At 40.3% G+C, this 14,397-nt stretch overlaps 1 protein-coding gene and 1 long non-coding RNA gene across 4 annotated transcripts; one reads left to right on the top strand and one right to left on the bottom strand.

The window, feature by feature from the left end:
• Nucleotides 1-668: 668 nt before the first annotated feature.
• Nucleotides 669-9,235, top strand: LOC5521912 (neuronal acetylcholine receptor subunit alpha-3). Of its 3 annotated transcripts, none has more exons than XM_048733535.1 (8): nt 669-891; nt 3,204-3,334; nt 4,352-4,500; nt 4,779-4,823; nt 5,682-5,791; nt 6,451-6,739; nt 7,048-7,306; nt 7,809-9,235. In XM_048733535.1, exons 2-8 carry the CDS (start codon nt 3,253-3,255, stop codon nt 8,375-8,377), a joined length of 1,503 nt encoding a protein of 500 aa, XP_048589492.1. In that variant the 5' UTR covers nt 669-891; nt 3,204-3,252; the 3' UTR covers nt 8,378-9,235. The 3 variants fall into 3 exon arrangements, with proteins under 3 accessions (XP_048589492.1, XP_048589493.1, XP_048589491.1); XM_048733536.1 differs by lacking the exon at nt 669-891 and adding an exon at nt 1,015-1,248 and having other exon boundaries at nt 5,685-5,791; XM_048733534.1 differs by lacking the exon at nt 669-891 and adding an exon at nt 1,016-1,248.
• On the bottom strand, nt 3,647-7,302 carry LOC116604667. The gene is made up of 3 exons (XR_004291174.2): nt 7,179-7,302; nt 6,422-6,643; nt 3,647-5,782 (listed from the first exon to the last, which is right to left on the bottom strand). It is a non-coding gene; the product is annotated as an uncharacterized LOC116604667 (long non-coding RNA).
• Nucleotides 9,236-14,397: the final 5,162 nt, after the last annotated feature.

Below are 14,397 nucleotides of genomic sequence, written 5' to 3' on the forward strand. Positions count from 1 at the left end.
CATACCAAAGAACTAACCCCCCCCCCCCCTATAAAGCCCTCCACCAATGATCACCGAAGCGAAAGGGTGATATAGCTCAAAGATGGGTCCTTTGCGCGATAGGGTAAAGCTTTTAATTGCAACGGCACCCATTCTCGCGGTGATGATCTACATTCAACAAAGATGAGCGGCCAAATGCAAGTTATCTAGTAAGCTAAGCAGTTCGGGAAAATGTGCGTGAACTCTATACAAAAACATGACAAGCTTTTATTCTAAAATAAAATAAAAACACACAAAAATCTCTAGCCTATCGAGTTGTGCGAATGGTGTAGGATTGAAAATTAAGGCATATTATTTTTATACCCAGCAAGTGATTGTGTTTAAAGTATGTATGCAGAATACAAAGTCATTAAATAAATTGCATGATAATAAATGCGACACTCTAAGAGTAGGAAAAAACATTTAAGAACAGACGTCGGTGACCATAAAAAAAATAATTACGACACATGATTTGGGCCGCAATTTGCTATATCAACAAGGTTTTATTGAAAAGTGACATTTCAGCGCCACATTAACGCTACCAATATAATTAGCATTGAAAAGTTAAGAAGTAAAAATAATCTAGAGTGCTTTCCGACCCCTTTCTCAATAATTCATTATGAGCCTTTATATTAAAATTCGGGAGGCAAAGCATTTCGTGATCTAAGGCAATTGCCCTTTCAAGTCTGGCTTGGTTTCTTAATGCAAATGTACATATGCAATGAGGTATAATGGGGCAGCTATCGGCTTCACTCATCACCGCATCAAATAAAACAGGTTCCTCTTATGGATAAGTGCGGACGATAAAACCATCAACCTATGTTTATACCTCAAGTATGCAATAAGGCAAGATCTAAACACTGGAGCAGCAAGGTAAGGTTGATGGTGCCGATGAATAACAAAATAATGAAAAAAAGTGAATTAAATATTCTATGATATAAATGAGTACAATAACCAAGGAAAAACATTTATATCTGTCTCGGTCGCGCATTGGTTGATGCAGTACACTTTCCCTGCTTGTGACTTTAACTCACTGATTGCAGTTGGATAAAAAATAATTAGAAATCCTTATTACGGATATCTCATATAAAACGAATTTTAAACAGAGCCGTGACCACAACAGGCTTTGCCGCATTTTCCGTTCAATGAAAAACAACGAAGATCGAATTTTTGCAGAGGCGGATATAATATATTTCGTACCTCACGATCATGGAGTCGTGTACCCATTAGGTAAGCTTATATGGTTACTATAATAAGGGTACTATTATTAGAAAATAGAAATTTACGAGTGAAACGAGTTGAGTTACACAAAGATAACATGAATACTAAATATTAGACATTTAGCGAAAAGTGCGAAATGCCTTTTGTTTCAGGTGTTAAGAAAACACACGACAAAAACCAATTAACAGATGTTTGCTAACCAAGAAAAACGCTTAGAGGTCTTTTTCACACAATTCAACATAGCATGAAAATAGAAGTGGAAAAAATGTTCGGTATAATTTCACTTTTCACTTGGAAAGAGAGTCATTTACTCATTAGTAGTACGATACTTAAAGAGAAGTTAAGCATCTAAGGCTAATATACCTAGGAGACTTTGTTAATAAGTGTGTATAGTATTATTTAGAAATCTAGAAACAAATTATGTGGTGCATGAAAAACCAAATACATTAAGGAAAACCGAGTTTTTTTTGAATGATTATAAAATCTTTTTAAAGAGTCGCTAAAGGTACAGCCAATTTCTTTAATTGGAACAATAGTTTGAACAAACAATACGAACATTTCAAAAACGATATCACCCTTCATGTATATTTTAGGATAAAAAAAACCTTATCTTAATTCAAATTGGGTGAATGATTTTATAAAATCAACGTGGAGCTGTAAAATCGAACATATGGCATCCGGAACCTGATCTCCAGAAAGAAGCCCCAAGTGAAAGACTCAGCGTGTGAGTCGAGTTTTAATTTGTTTATTTTATATGAAATTCGAAGAAAAAAGGAATCAGTTAAAAAAGGTTTCTAAAACCAAAAAAGCAATGTTCTGTTTTGATCTGTTTCAACTTCGTCCTCCAAAGGCTACTAAGCCAGCTATGCCACATTTCAATATACAGAGAACACTTCCTACCACGGGTTAGGATTCTCGTAATCTCGAGGGTATTGCAAAATTGGCTTCGCTTATCAAGGTCAAATATTTAAATGAGATTTTTAATCATCCGGAAAAATAAAAAAAACTATTTATAAGAAAGAAATGAAATTGCTTTTTGATTGTGCTCTCTAAGAGTAAGTAACCAGGGGAGACAAAACAATAAACAACTGCCAAATGCCTCGCAAAATAAAACTCGGGGGACCCTCCTTATAATGGACTTTTAATAAGAGGGCATCCTTTGTAAAACGGACACTTCTGAACCGATTTGAAATTTGTCGAAAATATATTATATATATTTCTTAATGAAAATAAGATATCTAAAAATGGATAACTTTAAAAAAATCAGAATAGGTGTATACGACCTTCAATTTGATATAAACTGATAAACAAATAATAATTGTGCGAATAGGGAACGCTCGGGTATACCCGTACTAATGGTGTATCATATCTTCCATATAAGGGGCACATTAATTACAATAATGAATGTTCGATCAATGGTGTCCGGTGAATGGAGGTTTTATTTTTATACTGAATGTTCGGTCCGGAGGCTGTCCATTAAATTAATGTTCCACTTTATTTTAGAACGGAGTGTTCGGTCCTGAAGGTGTTCGTTATAATGAGGTTGCACTGTATTATAATATCGACTCTTCGGTCCCTAGGGTGTCCGAAAAAGAGGTTCCACAATATAATTGAACTGAGTGTTCAGTCCCGAAGGTGTCCGTTATATTGAGGTAACACTGTATTATAATGTCGACTGTTCGGTCCCGAGGGTGTCCTTAAAGAAGGTTTAACTATAATGGGCCCGTACCCAGGATTGGCAAAGCGGAGTTCGCAGTCGTGGTTTGAAAAGTGTTATTTGAAAGAAGCATGGTATTTGAAGATTCCTTTGGCCGCCAAGGGGGGGGGGGGGGGGTGCGCGCGCACCCTGCGCACCCCCCTGTGTACGCGCCGGTGTCCATCATATTCAAGCTGTTCTGTACTATAATAATAAGGCTTTGTCCCTAAGGTGTTCGTCATATTGTATGTGTATTGAATTTTTTCAGGGGCCAGTTGCCGTAATGCCAAGTGAAGAAGAGACACAGACACGACAGAATGCATAACTGTTGGCGATGGAAGGTGTTCGTAGCGCTATTACTTGTCGCGTCTGTAGTAGGCAAAGTGTTCGGAGAAAGCGGTAAGTCATCAACTTGTGTTAAAACGCCTAGATTGAGATCAAGAGAATCGTACAATCGGAAAATTTCGGTTCATATACATATAGACTGTACATCACAGCGTAAGCATTGCCACTATTTAACAATTAGACCTCGAGGACGATTGAAATATGATTCAATAGACCATGAGGCCGAAGGCCGAAGTTATTGTAAACAAACACCATTAAAATGTTACTTACATCTCTCTCATCCCTCGGGGATTTCCCGCTGAAAGTTGAACAACTTGAAAATATTCATGAATTTATCCGTGATTTCGGTTGTTTTTTTTTTTTCTACCGTTGAAAATCCTCATTCCATATCTGGTTGCCTTTGTTTTGTTTTTTTCTTTTTCTGGGATAGCACAAAGTCCGTTAAGAGTCGTCGCTAACTTAGGCAAATCGCGATTCAGCCGCCATTTTCCCGCTACTCTCCGTATTTGAAAGAAGGATTTGTGATAGACCCCCAGTTGGTGAATTCTAAAAGGGCGTAGCCGGGTAGCCTATAGCCCGAGAACTAAGTAACATTTGTTGGCACAGCTACGGGCATTTTGTACACACCTATCTCATATACGGTGGCACTCACTAATCCATCTGTCGTATCCCGCATAGGTTCATGGGTAACTTACAATGAATAATAACAAAAGGCTGAATCCTGGTCTGTCAAAAACATGGGGATGTTTTTAGGCATATGAACGAGAATGCTAAATTTTTTAATTCCTATCCGCTCATTAATTTGATACCCCTATTGCACAGCCACGGCACATAGGATCCCCCGAGTGTAACCTTATTTCAAATAGGTTGTACAGTTCCATGGGAAACCGCGTCAGTTCACAACCTCTTCCCCCTTTCCGTCGTTTCTTATTTTTTTCCAAGAGGCTGAAAGCTGAGAATTAGGGTCAGTGCCAGAATACATTAGCAAAGGCGAATTTTATTAGCAGCTTATGGCTATAAGACTTCCTAGAAAAGGCACGGTACGAATACGTCGCTGTTTTCTACCCATAGGCACAGAAAGCGCCGTTCGCATGGAGCAAAGTTATCAACAGATACTCCTACGCTACCTTTTCACCAACTACGACAGAGACATCCATCCAGGAGGCAACAATCCCGTGGTGGTAACATTTGGCGCTAAGCTCGGACGCATAGCGGCGGTGGTGAGTGTGGCACCTTGGGTGAGATCGTCTGTTCGAGTCACTCGAACCAATTAGGGGCCGGATGTTTTCTAGTTTTGAGTACTATATTGTCAGTGGATACTAGTGCGCCATTTGTGTGTAGCAGCGCTTTTGTCGTAAATTTCTACACAGTATGGATACATTTCGTTTGCGCGGAATGTTTTAGGGTTCCTTTTCCCGCCCCTCACCGTCTCCGCCTTACCGCTCCCCCTAAAATATCTATAGAGTTCCGTAACTAATAACGTTGTAATTCTTGTCAGGACGAGAAAAATAACGTGGTTCTGGCACATTGGTATCTGAAACAGGTGAGTAATGCGATAATCAACAGAATAATAAAAAATACAGTAGTTGAACCCTGTTAATAAGGACACTGTTGGTACCCTCAACAGTGTTTTCATACAGTATCACCCTGTTGATCATTGGATCCCACAAAACTGTTCTCATCAGAGAGTTGTTAATATGGCAACGTTCGGACCCAAATAACTGTCATCATACAAAACCCATGTGAAAAGGACATTGTTCTGACCCACTAAAGTGTCATCACACATTTAGAACCCTGTTAATAAGGACCCGTTTGGACACACAATATCCTCATAAAGTGAAAACCCATTTAATAAGGACAGCGTTGGGATCCTTAAAACTCTATTAAGAGGATCTTATGACCACAACGCCAGACGTCGACTGATGTCTCTATCAAGTGGCTAAAAGTTTACTAAAACCATTTGAATATGTTTTTATCGGGACCTTGGAAACCGTTCTTTATAAATGAGGTGTTCTTCTTAGGCAAGGGACCTTAGGAAACAGTTCATTTTAAGCAGTGTCCTTACCGTCCTTTGTCCTTTGAAATATTTATCGGGACCTTTAAAACAGTTCTTTATAATGAGATGTCCTTCTTAGGCAAGGGACCTTTGGAAACAGTTCTTTTTAAGCAGTGTCCTTCGTGTCCTTTGTCCTTTAAAATATTTATCGGGACCTTTAAAACAGTTCTTTATAATGAGGTGTCCTTCTTAGGCAAGGGACCTTGGAGACAGTTCATTTTAAGCAAAGTGTCCCTAGCTGGGCTCTACTGTATTTATCCCAAAGATACGTTTGTTTTGGACTACTTGCCTTACTGTTAGAAGGCAGTCTCGAGGAGGTTAACATGACTTTCTTTTATACTCTAGAAGTGGGTGAACCCAAGCCTTTCGTGGAACGCGTCCGAGTTCGGCGGGGTGAATACTCTACACGTGGAGCCCGACAGACTGTGGGTCCCGGATATCGTGCTCTATAACAAGTACGCTAAGTTGAAACAGGGCCTATATAAGTTTAACAGAGATTAGCAGCATCACTGCCGACAAAACATGGAATTAACTACCGAAAATTTTATTAACCGACTAACGATATTTCATTGTTACCCAACAGACAGCATAAGCCCGGCTAGCGACAAACTACTTAATCTACCATGACAGGGGCGGATCCAGAAGTTTAAAAAAGTGGGGGCGGAAGCAAAAGTTTCAAAAGGGGGTGGGGGTGGATTGTTCTTCCGTATAATTTCCTTATATTTGTTTTTTTTTAAGCCAAATGTCTGAAAATGGTGGGTGGGGGGGCGCGGGGGGGTGGGGGGGGGGGGGGGGTGCTAGATCTGGCCCTGCATGACTACCGAAATGCGAACTTTAAGCGGACCTCCCATATTTTCATTGTCGCACCATAAACCATTTGACAACAAACTATAAGAAAGTAAGGTTTATCAAGGCATTTTGATTGATTACACGCTAAATGCTTAAGAAGAAATTATTTGTTTAATTTTGGGCGAACGCACTATTTTATTTCAATATGGATATGTAAATGGCCAGTAAATAACATTTCTCCTGAGTGTGCTTTTTTAACTTCGTGCATATATTGGACACCTTTATTACACACTTACTTTCTTCACAATGTATTCTCATTCAACAGCGCTGATCCTAAGAATGACTTGGCGGGGGGCTTCCAGTACAAGACGAAGATTGAGATGCAGGCGGATGGCACAATGATATGGCTTGCTCCCGCCATGTTCCACAGCGCATGCCCCATGGATATCCGGTATTTCCCGTTTGACGAGCAGTCATGTGACCTGCAGTTCGCCTCGTGGATGTACGACACGAGTAAACTGGAAATGAAAATAGACGCCAATGAGACGAAAGTCATGGATACCTTCACCAACAAGGAATGGGAGATCCCTAAACTCACCATAAAAAAGAAACGGGTAAACATGCTTACAGTATGTTTTGAATCAATAGATAGTAAAGCTAAGGGAGAAGATCTCCAAACTACACAGAACAAAGTGACCGCTAAGAATGGTGTTTTTTTATTAATTCAGTAAAAAAGATGACAATAAAAGTAACGTTAAATCAACCTGGAATAAACCCTAAGCAAATTCCCTAGTCATACGCAAACCAGTTAAACCGGTCTTAACAGGTACGCCTTCACCTTCGCATTTACTCTGTATTTACTGTAATCGGGCGACTGTTGTACTACGTCATGGATAAGACCTTCCCTTGTTCCCTCTCTTAGATCAAATATACGTGTTGCCCGAACCCATACGAGGATGTCACCATTACCATGTCGCTTGTGAGGCGACCGTACTACTACATTATGAACATGATCTTCCCGTGTTCCCTCATCGCCTGCATGACTTACCTTACCTTCATCCTACCGGCGGAGTCTGGGGAGAGGATCTCGCTATGCATTACGGTCCTGATGGCCATGTCAATTTTCCAAGAGCTCACGTCAAACAAATTGCCACCGTCTTCGGAAACATTCTTTCTGTTAGGTGAGAGGAGGGAAAGGGTTAACATTGTTCCTGCCCCTACGGGTCATTACCTTATATTCTTCCTGTTAGGTAAGAGGTGGGAAAGGGTTAATATTCTTCCTGTTAGGTGAGAGGAGGGAAAGGGTTAACATTTCTCCTGTTAGTTGAGAGGAGGGAAAGGGTTACATTTTTCCTACCCCTACTGGTCATTTCCTTATATTCTTCCTGTTAGTTGAGAGGTGGGAAAGGGTTATATTCTTCCTGTTTAGGTGAGAGGTGGGAAGAGTTAGCATTGTTCCTGCCGCCCCTACTGGTCATTTCCTTATATTCTTCCTGTTTGTTGAGAGGTGGGAAAGGGTTACATTCTTCCTGTTAGGTGAGAGGTGGGAAAGAGTTAACATTGTTCCTGCCCCTCCTGGCAGTTTCCTTATATTTTTTTATTATTGGGGGCACGCGGCCCAGTGCCCCTCCCCCCCGCTACGGCCCTGTACCGGGCTAACCTATTAGTTCGATTTCTCTCCAGGGGTGTACTACACAGTAACCATATCCGCTATCGGACTGGGCCTCGCAGCCACCTGCATCGTCATCAACTTTTACTACAAGAAGACAGAGATGCCGCAATGGATGAAAGTCTTGATGCTCGGGGCTCTAGCAGACATCCTTCGTGTAGAACGCACATACCTCTATTACGCACAAAAACAAAAGATATCAAGCCAAATAAACATGGACTCTTCCTTTCTTGACAAAATCATGGACGGCACCGAGAACTCCTGTCCTGATGAGCTACTGAGTAATGTAGACGACCAAGAGGATATCTCGGATGAACGAGAAAGCATACAACTGGAAAACGGCGTGAAGCATAGACGGTCTCCGATTGTCAGACTCAAGTTCAAAAAGAAGGCAGTCAAGAAGCAAGTTGTATCTTCTGAGGCGGAGGACACAACACAGGCGAAGATGTGGGAAGAGGAGTGGAAGACCGCGTCTCGGGTTGTGGACAGACTTTCGCTTTGTATTGGCCTTCTATTGGGCCTATGCGCAACCGCGTCGATATTTCTTCAAGCGCCGCGCATCCGCGCATATTTTACCTGGTGACACGATGAACAGTTGTTGTTTTAACCACATAAAATTCGATTAAGCTCAAAAGTACACGGAAACGGTAGAATAAACTTCGGTTCAGTAGACTCCTCTTCAAGGACTTTTGAAAAATGTTAATGCGAAAGAAAAATGCAGGAATCTATTATGGTAACATCTAGCTAGTCTCAGGCGTTCTTTTCGGGTTTGCTGTGTTCAGCCTAGTCCCTGGCGTTCTTATCGGGTTTCCTGTGTTCAGTCTAGTCTCAGGCGTTCTTATCGGATTTCCTGTGTTCAGCCTAGTCCCAGGCGTTCTTATCGGATTTCCTGTGGTTGGGTTTCCTGTGGATGGTAAGAGTGGTGACGTCACAGGAAACTAAAGCTCGTACCAGCCTACCCGTACAAGGCTACCTCACGATTCATCTCCGAGCACAGGAAACCCGGTAAGAACGCCTAGGACTAGGCTAAACACAGGAAACCCGGTATGAACGCCTGGGACTAGGCTAAACACAGGAAACCCGATAAGAACGCCTGGGACTAGGCTGAACACAGGAAACCCGATAAGAACGCCTGGGACTAGGCTGGGTGACATCCAACTTCTCCCTGGTGGGAGGGTGAGTTTCAAGAGTTTTTTTTGTTTGTTTTTTTGTTTGTTTGTTTCTGTAGTTTCCCCATCTACCTTCCCTTTTAGCACTCGTGGCTTCGTCTTTTAACAAACTAGAGGTGGATGGGTTATGCAAAAAGCCTTAGATCTGGTAAGACGTGAAAAGTACTATGCAAGGAAAATCCAAATAGCATGTGGGACGTGGTGCGCCCCAAAGCTCAGAAGCGCTGGATACTCGAGCATGCTGCAAATGGAATAAAATTCGTTGAAAAATTGTTGTTATGGCTATCAGGGGCGGCGGATTGGTCCCATAAGTGGGGAGCGAAAGTTTGGGGAGAGAGGTGGGTAGTAGTATCGGGGGGAGGGGGGTGAGAGGGGGGCTGGTGATTTCAGGGGGAGGGGGAAGGGGTGGATATTGTTCAAATTCTTTAGCGCTATTTATAAGAACGCGGGGGATAACCTAGGTTTCCAGCACGGGATTTTAAACTGTTCAACAAATTTGTTGTCGGTTGCATACACCTATTTCAAAAAAGGTTGTCATTGCAAACGGCAAATGGCGATTGTGAAATGGCAGTTCTACGACCGAAAGGATCCATGGATCCCAAAATATTTGTTCCGAAAAATAATTCAGAAAAATATAAATAAAACATACGACTGTCCATTTAATGTAATTAATATATGGTTCTGACATCGCTTGAGATTATTTATCACCTTTATTTTTACAAATAATTACTACCCATAAACACCTCTCGGTCGTAGAACTGACATTTGGCAATTACCATTCGCCATCACCATCACCATCACCATCACCATCACCATCACCATCACCATCACCATCACCATCACCATCACCATCACCATCACCATCACCATCACCATCACCATCACCATCACCATCACCATCACCATCACCATCACCATCACCATCACCATCACCATCACCATCACCATCACCATCACCATCACCATCACCATCACCATCACCATCACCATCACCATCACCATCACCATCACCATCACCATCATCACCATCACCATCATCACCATCACCATCACCACCACCACCACCACCATCACCATCACCATCACCACCACCACCACCACCACCACCACCATCATCATCAACATCATCATTATCATCATTTAGCTAGTAATGCTTTCATCGCAATAAGAAACTTGGCAATAATATCAGGCAAAGAAAAACCTTGTTAAAGTAAAAGATTGTTTTAGTGCGAATGCATAGCATTACTGGTTTTCTGCATTAGTCAATATTTGACTACAAGAAGCCTTGGCTACCCAGACACATTCCTGCTGGTTACAGCAAATCAAATAAGTATAAGAAAAGAAAAGCTGTCCCACCGAGTAGATCGAAATAAAACTAGCGAACGTAGAAAACGGTTAAATCTTAGTTATTACTTTATAATTTTAGTCTCATCCTTCAAGAAGAAAAACGTGGGTTTTACCATCCCGATTAACGCTGGAAGTGTTCGGCTTAAGGGACACTAAACGGTTTAATTGATGTATCACGTCGCCATTTTATGCTCCCGCTAAATGGCGAGTCACACAAATCATCCATTTCAATCTGCTAATTCAGTAACCAAAATATTTTCTATCAAATATAGTCAATGACGTATCAGACTTCATTCGTAGATTGTTATTTTGACGCTTCCTTGCGAATAAACCGCTGTATTTTCAATGATAAACAAAAACAAAGGAGTGGGTGATCGATTATTCTTTAAAGAGTTTGAAAATAACTAAGAACACAAATGTTTAAATCTGCTGAAATTATATGATGTATTTCAGTATCATGTACGTGTTTTAAAAAAAATCTTATCTGTTTCTTCTAAACCGACTTATAAATTGCATGCTATAAAAGTGTCGGCATCGGAAGCAATATGATAGCTTTGACTTCAACTGTTCTATCTGTATGTCTAAGTAAATTTTTCCTTACAAAGCCGAAGTCTATGATATATCGCGCTGTCGCCTCCATTTAGCATAAACACTTGTGGTCAACCGCTAAGCGGTATCACGTCCTCGGTGAAGTATATCGGTTGAGAAACGTAACGAGGGATAAACGTACACATCAAGCAAAAACATCACGGAAGTTCGGAAATTTTTTTTAAAACACGGCGTTAAGTTACTCATTATCATTTTTAACAAGAATCTGCTTTACGATTAAATATTGAAAACCTTAAAGCAAAAATGAGAGAACTTCCCAAGGCACGCGCTTCTAAGGGGGCGGTCATTACTGGGGAGGAGCTATGTTTTGTGGGCGCCAATTAAGGGGGGTCACATTTTTTGGGGCTGTGATTGCTTCCAATTAAGAAACGAAAAATAGAAGCGGAATTTTGCTGGAGTCTTTGAATTTATAATTCACTTTCAGACAAGCCTATATACTAAATCTTTATGCAGCGAAGTGAATAAATTGTATTGTATTATAAGTCTGGTTTTAATACAATACTGAGCAAGATAGTCGTTGTTCAAATGTAACTTTTATTCAGTTCACAATGTTTCCTAGTATTGTATATCTAGTTCCATATTGTTCAGTTAGAACTTTATATAAATAAATTTTAAGAATCCCTCTCGTGATTGACAGACAAAGCTGCCCGTTCTAATCAGTTTCAACAAAACGAATACTTTAAAATGTTGCGAAAACTAGAATGTCTTTGTTAATGTCGTCGACGATTTAGTCGTTACCTAGCGACACCGGTATTTGTTGTTTATCTCTGTGCCAACTCTTAAACTAGGGAAAGTGAAGATTCTAAACTAGAGAGAGTGAAGAATTAAATAGGACAAAATTGCGATGCAAGCAGATCTATATTTTAGGGGGAGGGGAGGGGGGGTGAATAGGTTCGCGGATCGGCGGATTCGGCCCCAAAATGCTCACGGATCACGGATTTCAATGATTATTTCAGCGGATTGGCGGATTTTGGAAATACGGCGGATCACGGATCTGTTGACAATTTGGGCACGGATTTCGGATTTTGACTGCTTTGACGGTCGAATTTCGGATTTTAAATGAATTTCAATCGGTGCTATTGTTTATCTGTCAAACCATGCGGATCTAAAAATATCTGCGGATCCACGGATTTGCCCCGAAAATGTTGCGGATCGGCGGATTTACATTACATTTTCTTTATTTATTCTTCTTTAGGGCAGACTAAGCAAAGAGGTCTAAAAAACGAAAATTCAGATAAATACGGCGTTGCCTAACTTGGCATTTTAAGCATAAAAGCGAGTAAACTACTTTTTGACAACCTGTCTCTATACAATATTGCTGCAGGTTCACGTCCAGATTGTATCACGTTAATTTGTAACTTCCCTATTACCCTTCAAATTGACACACCAGGCCATATATACTTTTTTCAAACATAGTCATTCTCTTTCTTCCTTTTTTGAAGTTCTTTCATATCTTACACATGTTTTTTATCATTCAAAATTCCGAGCCATCCAATTCTACTTCTACTGCCGCACCTATGCAACAAACAATTCCAAACAATACAGACAAACAGTTTTCAAAACGTTTTGTTCTTATTAGAAAAAAAAAAAAACATGCAAAAAAGTGGACAAGGCTAGGAATACGGGACAACTGGCTGATGAAAAGGGAAAACAATTTTAATAAGAAATTCTTTTTTGGATTAAAATATATTTTAACCGTGTCTAAGAAAAAACGTTTTAATTTAAGAATCAAAATAGACGCGCAGGTTCATTTACCTCATGACAAAGCAGACCGCCCCTAATCACAGGATGTTCCTGTGCATACTGTCTACGTTGGTTTGCTTCATAGTGCAAAGTCGGAAGCCTTTGAAAATATCAACTACAAAAAACACTCATCTCAATACTACAACAAGTTAAAAGGATCCCTGTTTAACTCGTAAATACGTAAGAAACGTTGCATGTCATTGGCTGCAGCGATCACGTCCTATCTACCATCTAAAACAGCTATCAGTCAATCATAAACCGCCTAGGATAAAAGTGATGGGAGTATTTTTAATTCTTGGAACGATTTGCGATTAGATAAATAAATTATCTTGATAATCTGTGTTTATAATGGTAAAAACAGTTTGAATTCACACACAAAGTTCCTATTTTGGTTTTAACGCTATCATTTACTTTTATTATCAGCGACACAAGCAAAAACGTTTGAAATGACTCTCGCAGTTATAAAATAGGAATAGGATAGAACGGAACTATCTATTGATCGTTGGCTACAAAGTGATCAAATCGATTCTTGGGAGCTCGATTGTTTTTCAGATAGAGTCTCTACTCGCACTGCTACTCGCATCATTCATCAGTGCATTTGCTGTGCGCACGCGCTACCGTGGCCACCAAGAACCAAACTTTTTTTAATTTTATTTATTTATTTATTTATTTTTTTTTTGGGGGGGGGGGTATGCCTATCAGCGTATCAGCGGTTTCTTCTGATATGCACTAAAACGCTATTTTTCCCACGCTTGTTGGTAAGCGAGGTTCATACCAGTCAGATAGTACCTTTTTCACATCCTATTGGCCAATTTTATAATAGCCTACCTGTAGGCTTTGGATTTTCCGGCACGAAAACCCCGAAAACACGGAGCACGCATAACCCGGCCGCCATCTTGGATAATGCGCTCCGCATCCAAAATGGCGGCCGGGTTATGCGAACTTTTCGGGGTTTTCGTGCCGGAAAACTATCAAAGCCTAAAGAAAGGCTAACTTTACATCACTTTCAAGGTGGCCACGGTAGCGCAGGTCGCGCTGTTAAGAGGCCGACACGCCGCTATTTTGTTCTCACGCACATTACTATTTCCATTTGATAATTCAAGAAAGTAACTGAAATAATTCTTAACCACTAAAACATACAATAGATGAAAAATAAAGGCATTGAGCAAGGTCAGTACAACAGGAAGGCTCCGAAAAGATACCCAAAAAAATCGGAGGGAAATTCCTCAATACAAATAATTGCTAATTGAGCATGTTTCTCATTAATTATGGCTCAAAGTCAGACATCGAAATGTCACTATCCCTGGAATCCCCAGTATCCCCGGATAATACCATTATTATTACTACGCTGAGCTATTGAATAGAATAACTATATTTTTTTAAGAGTAAGGTTACATAATTCATTCTGTTTAATGGTGCTTTTAATAGCTGAGCTAACAAAAAAGGGAGAGTTGAAAAACAAAAACACTGCCTGATAGACTTTAAATTATATGGCTTTGCAAAACTATTGCGGGGGACACGTTGCCCCTAGTGTCTCCTCCCTTGTTGAAGCCCTGTTAAAAAACAACTTGCCAAGTATTAATTATGTGTTTATTAAGCCACTTTGGAGAGTGAAAACTTCCTACTTTTTCATATGCTAGGTTTTTGTTCCTCACTTCTTCGTAAAAGCTTTTTATGACAATTTTGATAAAAGGTATTTTGTGATACTCGCATCTGACGGAAGCGTTCCCCCATA

The sequence above is a fragment of the Nematostella vectensis genome, chromosome 10 (assembly GCF_932526225.1).
Source record: "Nematostella vectensis chromosome 10, jaNemVect1.1, whole genome shotgun sequence".
NCBI classification, from domain to species: Eukaryota; Metazoa; Cnidaria; class Anthozoa; order Actiniaria; family Edwardsiidae; genus Nematostella; species Nematostella vectensis.

Excerpts from the sequence above, each read along its gene's own strand:
- LOC5521912 (XM_048733535.1), top strand. The coding sequence starts at position 3,253 with ATGCATAACTGTTGGCGATGGAAGGTGTTCGTAGCGCTATTACTTGTC. Across the intron at positions 3,335-4,351 it reads CAAAGTGTTCGGAGAAAGCG|GCACAGAAAGCGCCGTTCGC; the intron begins GTAAGTCATCAA and ends TTCTACCCATAG. Across the intron at positions 5,792-6,450 it reads GATATCGTGCTCTATAACAA|CGCTGATCCTAAGAATGACT; the intron begins GTACGCTAAGTT and ends CTCATTCAACAG.